The 12,752-nt window shown below is 41.8% G+C and overlaps 1 protein-coding gene and 1 pseudogene across 1 annotated transcript; both read right to left on the bottom strand.

Moving 5' to 3' along the window:
* Window positions 1–348: 348 nt before the first annotated feature.
* Window positions 349–6,067, bottom strand: LOC112892452 (annotated as a pseudogene).
* Window positions 6,023–12,442, bottom strand: LOC112893176 (G-type lectin S-receptor-like serine/threonine-protein kinase At2g19130). Its single transcript, XM_025960372.1, has 2 exons — window positions 12,207–12,442; window positions 6,023–8,447 (listed from the first exon to the last, which is right to left on the bottom strand). The coding sequence occupies exons 1-2, from the start codon at window positions 12,391–12,393 to the stop codon at window positions 6,214–6,216; spliced, it is 2,421 nt and encodes an 806-aa protein (XP_025816157.1). The 5' UTR covers window positions 12,394–12,442; the 3' UTR covers window positions 6,023–6,213.
* Between the last annotated feature and the right edge of the window lie 310 nt (window positions 12,443–12,752).

Raw genomic sequence — 12,752 nt, forward strand, 5'->3', positions numbered from 1 at the left:
GGAGCCATACCCGTACTCCAGTTTGGTTAAGAACTTCGATACACGTCCTAGTAACACTCAAGTTCTCAACAGCAGACTGGCAGTGAAGCAGCAGGTCGCATTATGTCAGGGAATCGTTGTCTACGGCCACAAACTTTTCCGGCACATAGAAAAATAATATTTTAGCCTCAAGTGCACTTACTCATTAGTCATTATTGCTACAAAAGCCCATATATTGTACTCCAAACAACCCCTGTATTCTTATCCGAGAAAATTACAACCTCCATATACTTACTATAAACAACCACTATCTGAGGAAGAAAATAGCTATGATATAAATGTTGCCAATAGCTGCCCTTCATCAACGAACTAATAATATGATGCCTCATCTGAAGAGAACTTCGAGCGGTCTGTAAGAACTTGCAAGTAGCAGGGAACAGGTGGTAAGTTGATATCTAATAATCCTTCCAGGATCTGAACAATTTCTCCCATCGTTGGCCTTGTGTTCTCATCATCCTGGATGCACCAACAGGCGATCTTGCATGCCCTCTCCACCTCTTGCAAATTAGCATCTCGCATTATTTCAGAATCAAACAAGTCCTTGATGTCGCCTTCTTGCAGTCTTGTTGCTACCAGCACAGGGAAGAACGTCTCCGATCCTTGCTGGCATTCCTTTTCCCTGATATGATCTCAAAAAGCATCATACCGTAGCTAAAAACATCGGCTTTTGCGGTGATAGCCGTGCCACTTATCCATTCAGGAGCAAGATTGCCAATGGTCGTCAACACCCTGCTGAAATCCCTACCAAAAAGCTTGGCAAGCCCAAAATCTGCTATTTTTGGCACGAAAGAGTCGTCGAGGAGCACATTCTCTGGCTTTCTATCACAGTGTACAATGCAGCTCCTACATTCCTCGTGCAGATAAGATAAACCCTTTGCAACCCCGAGAGCAATTTGGAACCTAATGTTCCAGCTAAGTTTTGCTGGAGCGCTTCCAAAAATGTTCTGATCCAAGGAACCTTTTGGCATATACTCGTACACTAGCACCTTCATTGACTGCTCGGAGCAAAAGCCAAGCAATCGGATTAAATTCACATGCTGAATGGTGCCTATTGTACTGACTTCAGCTCGGAATTGTTTCTCCCCCTGTGAAACACCATCAAGCTTCTTCACAGCAACTAGCGTCCCATCAGGTAACATTCCCTTGTACACTGAACCAAAAGATCCTTTGCCCAGCCTCTCCGAGAAGTTTTTTTGTCACAGATCGTAGGTACCTAAATCTGAATACAACCAAAGAACCCTCAATTTTGTTTGTCTTACTGTAGAATCACTTTGTGAGAATCAAAAGTACGCCTAATATCACAAGGACAGCGACAAGGATAGTTCCACTAGTTAAAGCCCAGATAGGCAATGCCTTGCCTGTCTTTGTTGAGACTGAAAAGAACTCCGATGCAGCAACCCTGATATAGATAATATGTCGCATTGAACCATCAGTAGGGGCCACCAGGTTGATTAAATCTCCATACCATAGAGAACAGCTATCGCCATAGAAATAAGCAGCACAAGAACATTTGCTCAGACAAGCCTGCTTACATCCATCAGCAGTAGCAGCTACGGCACTCCAGGCCTTATCAGGCAGCTTAGCAAGAGCAAGAGCATAAAAATCATCAACTTCTGCATTCCTGGAACTATTCGCAACACATTGCAGTCTAGCATTTCTCCTGCACCCACCTCTGGGATTACCATACAGCCAGTTTCCCTCATACTGCTTGTTGAAGCCCCGGATACAGCTGCAGAAAGTGAATGCATTTTCAGTACATATGGCAAAGGAACCACAAACAAAGTACACGCTGCACTGTGCTTTTGGCGTTGCCAAGAATGGCACCCAATCTTGCACGCTCTCTAGCCATACTACACACTTGAGCTGACTGAGACCTCCATCACAAACATGGTTGTAGCTATTGTTTCATTAGTATGATAGATGAAGTAGCTCTCCTGATCATTAACCACAAATTCATAGGTTATTGAGCCTTTAGGGTATGACGCCATCTCAGGAACTCCAGTAAACATATTGCCAGTCCACTTGCCCGTTACCCAATAGATCTCAGAGCTGTTCCATCGGTGGATAAATTGGTCGCTGCCCTCTGGGTCGATCTCAAGTGTATAATACCCTGGCCACGGATCTACAGAGCTCTCCCATGAGACGAAGCGTGTGCCATGACCCAGTGATCTTGTTCCATCCAAGCTTTGCCTCGGGAAGCCACACATTGGTTGGTTCATCGAAGCTTTGCCAGAGGAAATAGGTGGTGTTGGATGCAGGTGCCAACACAAAGTTGCCTGTGTCGAGGATGATACCGGTTGTAGAGTTGGAGATATTCCTGGTGATGTTAGTGGTCCAGATAGGGGATTCGAGGCGGTCAAGCAAAACCATGTTGCCGTCTTCTGATATTGTTAGCTTTGATGAGTTTGGATCCTAGATAGGCCTGGCACGATTAGCTATCCAGACAGGTGTGTGCTTTGAGATCTTGTTGTACCAGATGGCAAGGTACCATCTGTCAGGTGTGGTGCCATCTGCAGGGAAAACAGATCTAATTATCCACCACCCAGATATTAATAGTGTTCAAATCCAAAGACAAGTCTTTTCTTTCCTTCAAAGGCAAAAATGTCTAGAAAACAACTAGTCAAAGTGAAAAACATAACAATAAACGCATTTTGATGTAGATGCCTTCACATGTGCAAGTGCAACAATTGATAACCGTATGATATTGAGTACTTTCACATTCTTGATGCAATTTTTGGTTTCAAAGAATTGGGGAACTGAAATGATAAAGAAACTTTGCCGCAAGCTGATGAGGTCCTTGTGTACAGAAACATTCAGAAGGAACACCGCCTGGCATATGTGCGGGCAATTTGTTTTATGGAAAAGGGAAAGTTTCCTTCAAGATACATTTTTTCATGGAAAAAGTCTAAATTACTCCCCTCAACTGTAGTCAAAGTCCGGATAACCCCCAAACTATCTTTTGATTCATTTTACCTCCAAACTACGCATTTTGGTTCAAATTACCCCCTAATACAATTTATCTTTTTTATTTCTCCATGCATAGGTGAAGTTTTAAGTTGAAATTTTACAAGATGATAGTACACATCATAACGTTAGAAAAAATATAACATACTTTTTTATCATTATTTTAATAGTTAGGATATTTAATAATAAATTAATCATTGGAGTTCAAAATTATATGAAAAATAACGATGAAAAGATTATAATAATTTTTTTAATATGCATTGTGATGTCCACTGCTACCCTCCAAAATTTAAAATTTAAATTCAACTTGCGTATGGAGAAACAAAAAAGTCAAATTGTATTATGGGGTAAAATCAACTAAATAGCATAGTTTAGGGGTAAACTGAACCAAGAGGGTTATTCAGACTTTGATTATACTTGAAGGGAGTACATTGAATTTTTTCCTTTTTTCATCTAAAAAAGAATTAAAATAGGGGAAACCAGTCTGGTAATAATTACCAGCTATCTATACTATTTTCAATTTCATATCCAAACAGTTGTTCAGCAATTCGTTAACAAAAAACTACCGCAGACCTGAAATGATCCTCTTTAGCAATCTCGTCGAAGCCTGTTTGTGCTACATTTCATTCTGAAACAAATATTGCAGGCTCCAAGCAATAACTAATCTGAAGAATTATGGTTTTTATATGCCTCTTCATCTCTCAACTATTATAAATTGGTCAGTTTGGTTCTCAAACTTTTTATTTGGGTCCGACTCCGTCTGTAGTCTAATGTAATGCGCTTTCGTAGCATGCCAAGTAACTTCATGCTACCAAGTCAAGCATTCATATAAATCAAATGTTAGAGGGACCCAAAACAGAGCAGCATAGCAAAAATAAGCGATCATTAATCTTATGTCCATGAATAAAAGTTTTATGCTTTTGGTTATTTGTGCATCCACTTAACCAACGGACCATATTTTTTATGATATGTTTTTTATTTAACATACTTATGGCACCTCTTGCTGGCTAGGTACGCTAACGTCACATAGAATTGACAGGGATAAAGTTGAGCTCAAATGACGAATTTGATTAAATTGGCCACTCTGATTGCTAAGGGATAAATTTGAAGCTAACATGAAAGTTGAAGCATCAAATCGACTGTTCCGTCCTTATAAATTGTAATACGTGTGCCTATGTGGTGTTTTGTTCTACTAAGTCCTGGTGGCCGAACCAAATCAATTCCCGGTTGGATTCCCTTCCAAACTTTTCTTTACTTATTTATAGAGCACCTAATATTTCCACCTTAATTTTTAGTTTGGTCCAATTTCTGTTATCGATACGTGGGCTTTAGTCTATCCTATATGCGAGTCGGACCAGCCTTCTGTCCATGACTCAATCACACAATTTGATCACGCACTACTTAAGAAAGGGCCGGGTGTGGGAATCTAGAATTCGAACTTAAGACCTCTTCCTCTCGTATACCTTCCTTATCATCTTACCTAAATAGCACATGTGATATTAGATGAGATACGTTTCTTTTTAAAGTGGTCCGTGGAGGATCCTTCAGTTCCGGTTGATAATTACAATTGGGAATCTTTATTTCCTGATGGAGGACTTTTAGTCCTGGTTGGTGGCTCCAACCGGAACTAAAGATCCCCCACGTCTCCTAGCTGTTGGACCCGGAACTAATGGCTAGATTAGTCCAAATGTGATTGGGATTAAAGTAAAAGCCGATGAAAGTAGTGACGCCTACAAATTAACGCACGGGTATATATATGTATCCAATACTTATACAATCTTTGTCTTTGTCCGTAGCAACGTACAAACATATCTGCCTAGTTGTAAATAAGTTTGCGGTTTGGCTGGGCGGCGGGTTAATAAAGGAGTGAGTCTTACTTTAAAAAGAAACATACTACACCATCCAAAATTGTAAAATCGATTAACAGGCCTCTTGTATATCAGGCGCAGCCTAACTCATCATCTTCGTGCGAAGACAGCTGAAAGTGCACCAAACTAACCAAAAGTTTGGAACTAAACAGAAGTCATTTAAACTCCCTACAATAGCGAAATCCTAAGCAGAAAGGGAATCTGAGGTGCAGCTAATAAAGACGGCATACCCGGTTGGAAGAAGCCAAGCGCGAACCTGCCGCCCCGAGACACCAGCTTCTGTCGGCCGGAGAGCGGCTGATCCCGGGAAACGGTGTCCAATGCCAGCGACGGCTGCCCGTGGATGCAGAACGCCAGCAGAAGGCATGGCAAGAGCACGCCACGGGACGACGAGGTCTCATAGGCGCCATGGATGGTATACTGCCAAATTCACGGGTTTGGGCTGCTGATTCTTAGCGTTATACTTATACCCTATTTATTTCAACTTATTTTAAATTTTGAAGCCTCGATTTTAGAAAATTTAAAAATCCGATGACTCTCGGAATCGAGAATCGAACAGCGCAGCGGTGCCAAATTAACTCGGGAAAAAAAACGTTCAGGCCCACCTCACCATTCTTTGACCCAAGCTACAAGACTTGGCCCAAGGCCCACAAGATACATTCAGAATCTGAAAACGCAGCCTGAACCTTACTGTTCTCCCGCCTACTCTCGCGAACGCGCCAAATTCACCGCGCCGTAGGTTATTTTGTCTTGTTGACAGCGCGCCTCTCTTTCCTTTCCACAATTCCACCTGTGGAAATTCCCGCCGCACTGACCCCTCCTCACTTCGCCGACACCAAATCCTCACTCCGCCGTCCCTCCGATCCGGCTCGGTAGTGCTGCCCCTGGCACTTGTCTTAGCAAGTCTTTCTCCTTCAGAGCCTCCCTGCTCCCGTTCAGGGCGAGTTTACCGGTGGGCTCGCCGAGGTGCGTCACTACTTCCTGCAAGTGTTCTTTTTTCTTTTGAATTAAGTACACAACCGGAACCTCTTCATTCTCATCCAGAGCCTCCTAATGCCAAATTTCATGACAAAAAAAATCCAATTAACTTCGTCGACGATCTAGCACCAAACAAGTTGACAGGTCCCTAGATGAAAATAATCAAGAAAATATTTAATAAATAGCCGGTTTGCTTTAACCTCTATACAAATTTCCATGGAGAGGACCACAGGAGCAAAACTGTTTTCAACAAGTTGTCAAAATAGTCATAAGTTTTTGTAACATGCGCCCTAGAACTCGTAGTTTTTTCAACATATGTCATAATATTTGTAGGGTTCTTAAATCTACTCACAGTACATAGCTATCATCCGAGATTGATTCTAATACGATGCCTGGACTGAAGAGAACTTGCATTGGAGCGCTCGGCAAGAACTTGCAAGTAGCAGGGAATAGGCGGCAAGTTGATGTCTAGTAATCCTTCCAGGATCTGAACAATTTCTCCCATCGCTGGCCTTGTATTCTCATCGTCCTGTACGCACCAACAGGCGACCTTGCATGCCCTCTCCAATTCTTGCAAGTTAGCACCTTGCATCAGCTCAGAATCGAACAAGGCCGCGCTGTCACCTTCATGGAGTCTTGTTGCCACCAGTACAGGGAAGAACGTCTCCATACCTTGCTCGTACCAAGCTGAGTTCCTTTTCCCTGATATGATCTCGAAAAGCATCATACCGAAGCTAAAAACATCTGCCTTCACAGTGATGGCTGTGCCGCTTATCCATTCAGGAGCAAGATAGCCTACAGTACCCCTCATGGTCGTCAACACCCGGCTGAAATCCCTCCCAACAAGCTTGGCAAGCCCAAAATCTGCTATTTTTGGCATGAAAGAGGCGTCCAGGAGCACGTTCTCTGGCTTTATATCACAGTGTATGATGCAGCTCCTACATTCCTCGTGCAAATAAGATAACCCCTTGGCAATGCCGAGAGCAATTTGGAACCTAACATTCCAGCTCAGTTCCACTGGAGTGCTTGCAAAAATGTTTCGTTCCAAGGACCCATTTGGCATATACTCATACACTAGCATCTTCATTGACCGCTCCGAGCAAAAGCCGAGCAACCGAATTAGATTCACATGCTGAATGGTGCCTATTGTACTAACTTCAGCTCGGAATTGCTTCTCTCCCTGAGAAAGGCCGTCAAGCTTCTTCACAGCAACTAGTGTCCCATCAGGTAATATTCCTTTATACACTGAACCAAAAGACCCTTTGCCCAATCTCTCTGAGAAGTTTTTTGTCACGGTCCGTAGGTGCCTAAAACTGAATACAACCAAAGAACCCTCAATGTTATTCCTCTTATTATAGATCTTCATGGGAACCAAATATACACCTACAGTCACAATGATGACAATAAGGATAGCTCCACCAATTAAAGCCCACACAACCAATGCCTTGCCTGTCTTTGTTGAGGCTGAAAAGAACTCAGATGCAGCAAGCTTGACATGGATAATGTGTCCCGTTGAACCATCAGGAGACACCAGGTTTATTAAGTCTCCATACCATAAAGAACAGTTATCATCATAGAAATAAGCAACACAAGAACAATTGTCCAGACAAGCCTGCTTACATCCATCAGCGCTAACAGCTACAACACTCCAAGCCTTGTCAGGTAGGTTTGCAATAGCAAGTGTATAGAAGCTGTCGGTTTCTGCATCCTTTGAGCTATTGGCACCACACTGTAGCCTAGCATTTCTCATGCACCCACCTCTGGGATTGCCATAAAGCCAGTTTCCTTCAAGCTGCTTATTGAAGCCCCTGAGACAGCTGCAGAAAGTGAATGTATTCTCAGTACACATGGCGAAAGAACCACAAACAAAATACACACTGCACTGTGCTTTTGGCACTGCAAAGAACGGCACCCAGTCTTGCACACTCTCCAGCCATGCTACACCCTTGACCTGACCTGAGGCCTCCATCAGAAACATGCCTGTAAGCATGGTTTCATTAATATGGTATATGAAGTAGCTCTCCTGATCATTATCTACAAATTCATAGGCTACTAATGCTTTAGGGTACGAAGCCATCTCAGGCATTCCAGCAAACATACTGCCAGTCCATTTCCCCGTTGCCCAGTAGATCTCAGAGTTGTTCCATTTGTGGACAAACTGGTTGCTGCCATCTGGGTCGATCGCAAGGGTATAATACCCTAGAGATGGATCAACGGAACTCTGCCACGAGATGATGCGTGTGTTGTGACCAATGACTTTGTTCCGTCCAAACTTTGCTCCTGGAAGCCACACATGGGTTGGTTCATTGAAACTTTGCCATAGGAAATTGGTGGTATTGGATGAAGGTGCCAGCACAAAGTTGCCTGTGTCGAGGATGACACCGACCGTGGAGTTGGAAATATTACTGGTGATGTTAGTCGACCAGATAGGAGGCTGGAGCCGGTCAAGCAATACCATGTTGCCATCGTTTGATATTGTCAACTCTGAGGACTCTGGATTGGAGATTGGCCTTGCACGATTTGCTATCCACACAGGTGTGTGCTTCGAGATCTTATTGTACCAGATAGCAAGGTACCATCTGTCAGGTGCTGTATCATCTGACAGGAAAAAAAAGATACAAATGTCTAGAAAAATTTAGTCAAAGCGAACCACATAGCAATTAATGTAAAACTCATTTATATGCCTTCTCATGTGTAACATTGCTAACTAACTATATGGCGCGAAATAAATTGATGCACACAATGCTAAAGATATAGAGTATAACTACTTATAGTTTTTATCACAATCTTATTGCCGTTTTGGTTTCAAAGAATTGTGTAAATGGAATGATGAAACAAATGAGAAAAGTATATACAGTATCCCTCGTGTGGCCTTGTATGTAAACATTAAGAAAACACCCAGCTGGCATATATGTGAGTTTTCTGAAACTGTACTTGTTTATTTGGATAAATGATAGCATTTCAGCCTCTGCATCATCCAATGCATGCAGCCTGGCGTATGTTTACTTTATGTTGGATATACAATTGAATCACACTTCAAATCTATGTACAATTTTTATATGTTAAACATGCTTATAATTTTGAATACTCTCTCCATCCAAAATCATACGTCATTTTGGTTTTTGTAGGTATATACGTTTACTGTGCATCTTAGATATACACTACATCTAGACACATAGTAAACATATGTATTAGAAAAGCTAAAACGGCCTATGATTTAAAATGAATGGAGTATTTATTAGCTTAATTTGTAAAAATTCAATTTTCTATGAAAATATGTCTCATGTCCATGCGCCCTACCGCCACGTTAGCCCCGGGCCTAATATACCTATGGTTTATTATTTAAATGTAAATGGATGTGCTTGCGTTGATTATTATTTTAGATGTAACATAGTTATTTTCCTATAATCCTTAAATTTTCGATATTATTTACATATTGTGGCCGTCCATAGCATAATGTTGCCCTTTTTTTAGTTTGTTCAAAAAAAATCCATCCTACAAAGGAGAGGGACAAAATTTAATATTTAGTGAAAAGAATATAGAATAGTGGTATTTCGGCTTAATTTTTCTATGATGAAAAGTATGGTCAATCTATAAATAATTTAGGTCCAGTGACTATAGTTATCATTTATGGAATTCACCTTAGCTTTTAGTGTGGGGATTAACGTGGAGATTCAATAGTAGCTCTAATTAGTAAGTAAGATGAGTAGTGTTCTAATGATGATTGAGTCTAGCAAGTCAATAGCGTCAATATATACTTAATTATTCTTTTAATGGTAGTCGACTGCTAGTCAATAGCAAAGTGCCTATAACAGGTTCGTCAATCTCAAAAGATATCATGCATTCATAGGAATATGCTATGAGTACTTACATGTTGATGAATGTTTGTGTACGTATTGTGTTCTAAAAAACTGACGCTGGCATTTTATTTTATTTTTTAATAATGTTTCTAGGATCTCTCCATTCGTGAGGATCAACGTGATTCTAGTAATTAGTAATAGTGTAATAGTACATGATAGAAATATTGCCATTGTTTTTTTACAACGATTCTTCGTAAATTTAACGCCCATGTCTCCTACAAAATTTGTTTTGATTACTACAACGCCCACACCCTCCCAATCGACCCCGATTCCGCCGCCCGTGTCTTGCCCACGCGAGCTAGTACTTGAGATCTGTCGCGGACGGAACAGCTCCGTTCACCCGCCGTACAATCGAACAAGAGCTTGTGTTAGATTAGTTTGGTATTGGGATCGTTGATTTTCTGCTTGGGTTGCCATGTAGCTGGAGCCAAAGCTTTTAGCTAGTGGTTGTGCTGCTGAAGTGCTGCCTGCTATGCTTAGAATTTAGATACGCTTCGGCTTTTTTTTTTGTTTGGTTGGGTTGGGACGTAATGGGTATCCGTTAACACCGCAGTTTCGTTACCGCTCCAGATTGGGTGTTATCAAAATTAGTTAGGGGTATTTGGTTTCGGAGGGTTAAACTTTAATCCTATCACACATCAAAGAGAATTTTATCATTTAGAATTATATTAAATAAAATCTAATTAAAAAACTAATTGCAAAACCTCTAGGCTAATTCGCGAGATAAATCTAATAAGATATATTAATTCATAATTAGCTGATGGTTACTGTAGCAAATCATAGATTAATTAGGCCTATTAAATTCGTCTTGCGAATTAGCATGCATCTGTACAAATAGTTAGTTTTGTAAATAAATTTTATTTAATATTTTTAAATAATAAGATTTTTTTTAATATTTTAGCGCTGCGAAGTCCTTCGTCTCCCCCATCGAGCTAGCGTATATGCTTCCAGCTTCTCCCCGCTGCTCATTGTCTTCCTGGGGCGTGGCGGCATGTACAACTGCTGTGCGTTGCTGTGGTGTACTGGCGGTGCGTGCATGTGGCTCCGTGAGGTCTGCGAGGAGGCAGGAGAGCTCTGTGCTTCTGGTCTTCGTCAGAACTGGAAGCCATGATGGAGATGAATCAAACAAATCATGTAATCAATTGCTCCGGTTCCATTCCCATTGTTACCTGTTACCATTACCATTTGCGTTACAATTCTAGAACCAAACACTACCTAAAGTCTTCGGAAATGTTTGGCAGGCTAAGGGGACCGGAGTTTAATTTCGCCGCCTTCAGAAATGCATCTTTGACCATTTACTCTGATGGTGCATTTGAAGATGATGAATTTATTTGAATGTAACCAATATTTTAAATAGCGCACTATAGCAAATATATATGGTGGCACTATAGCAGTTTTGCGGAGCTATCACTTTGACCACTGCAGTAGAAAATAGCGCACTATAGCGAGCAATAGCGGGCAATAGCAGGTTATAGCAGGTTATAGCGGCACTATTAGCGTTTTGAGAACCTGCCGCTAAATCTTATAGCCCGCTATATATTTAAAACACTGAATGTGACCAATATTGTAATGATAGCATATCCATTGATATGGCCATAAAGCATTGCCTATTAGATAGCTGAAACAGGGAGGGTGGAAAATTGTTTTTTTTTGTCTTTTCCACACTCAATCAAAAAAGAAATTGATCAGATTGTATTTATTTTTATTGAACGGTTAAAATTGTCTTCTAGAATGCATAATTGTCAAAAGGGCCAATATACATACAATAAAGGACCTTTTGAGTTTTGAGTAAGACTGAAGAAGAGTTATGCATGCGAAATTGACAGTTTTTGTACGGAAGATGGGAAAATGGGATTGGACACCCTAGACTTCAGTAGCGTCTCCCAATTGATTTACCTAAGAACGAGTTCCCACTTTAAATTCATTGCAATATTTTTCTCTTCTTCTTTTTTGAGTTAGAATAAAAGTAAATAGAAAATAATTTTGCATCTTTGGCATACCTATATTTTCACGAAATGGATTCACTTGACTGAATTTCCCCTATCTAGATATATAAGGGCCTATTTGTTTCAGCTTATGGCTGATTTTAAATGTTCGATTTTGAGAAATTTAAAAGTTACGTGACTTTAAGAATCAATTATTGAAAATCTATAATCAATTGGATTCTCGATTCTGTAAGTTATCTAAATTTTGAATTTTTCAAAATCGAGCCTTCAAATTTGGTGGAAAGCTGAAACAAACGGAGCCTAAGAAAGATTCACTTGGCTGAATTCCCCCTGTCTAGGCAGGGTATTAATTAGGTATATTATTATTGCGCCATGCTTGGTACTTCGTTCATGCCGATTCTGCATGTATGCATGTCTTAAGAGAAACGAGGTAATATCAAAGGGAAATTCGAATACCTCGCATACATGAAAGAATTGCCTAAATTAAATACAGTGCCAAAACTACCAGGTTTTCATTTGGAGGTGGATAGCAGATCTGTTATTAAGCGTACCCGGCTGAAAGAACCCCACTGCGAATTTGCCTCCCCGGGAAACCAGCCTGCGGCCGCCGGAGAGCGGCCGGTCTCGTGACACGGTGTCGGGCGCGCGCGCCGCCCTCAACAGCGGCGGACGCAAGCAGATCATCACCAGCAGGAAGCACGGCAAGAACACGCGCGGGGAGAGCTCCGCCGTGGCCATGGTCGATCGTCGGTGGTGCGATGACCACGGAGCTCGTCTCCGGCCGCCGATATATACCGCTGGCGCGCGCGGTCTCGATGTAAACGCGCCACGAGCGCGTACCACTCGATTATGACTACCATTTACCGCGCATGTTGCCATGATGTGAAATATTGACTGCTGACTGGTTCTCTAGTGACAGCGCGCCCGCGAGACTCGGCGTGTTCCCGCGCGGCTGGGGCATGCAATGCATCCGATCCACGGCCGCTCGATTCACTCCGGGCTCGGCGTGCGAGCACCGTCGCCGGTCGGGTCGCATTGGCCGGCATGTCGTCGTCGCCTCGTCGGCAACAGCAACAGCAACATTCGTGTTAGCGAGT

Source organism: Panicum hallii, chromosome 5 (genome assembly GCF_002211085.1).
Source record: "Panicum hallii strain FIL2 chromosome 5, PHallii_v3.1, whole genome shotgun sequence".
NCBI lineage: Eukaryota > Viridiplantae > Streptophyta > Magnoliopsida > Poales > Poaceae > Panicum > Panicum hallii.

Bases quoted from the DNA above. Each gene is read 5' to 3' on its own strand.
- LOC112893176 (XM_025960372.1), bottom strand. From the start codon at position 12,393: ATGGCCACGGCGGAGCTCTCCCCGCGCGTGTTCTTGCCGTGCTTCCTG. The intron at 8,448-12,206 runs GTACGCTTAATA...TTTTCCTGTCAG, and splicing joins AGTGGGGTTCTTTCAGCCGG to ATGATACAGCACCTGACAGA.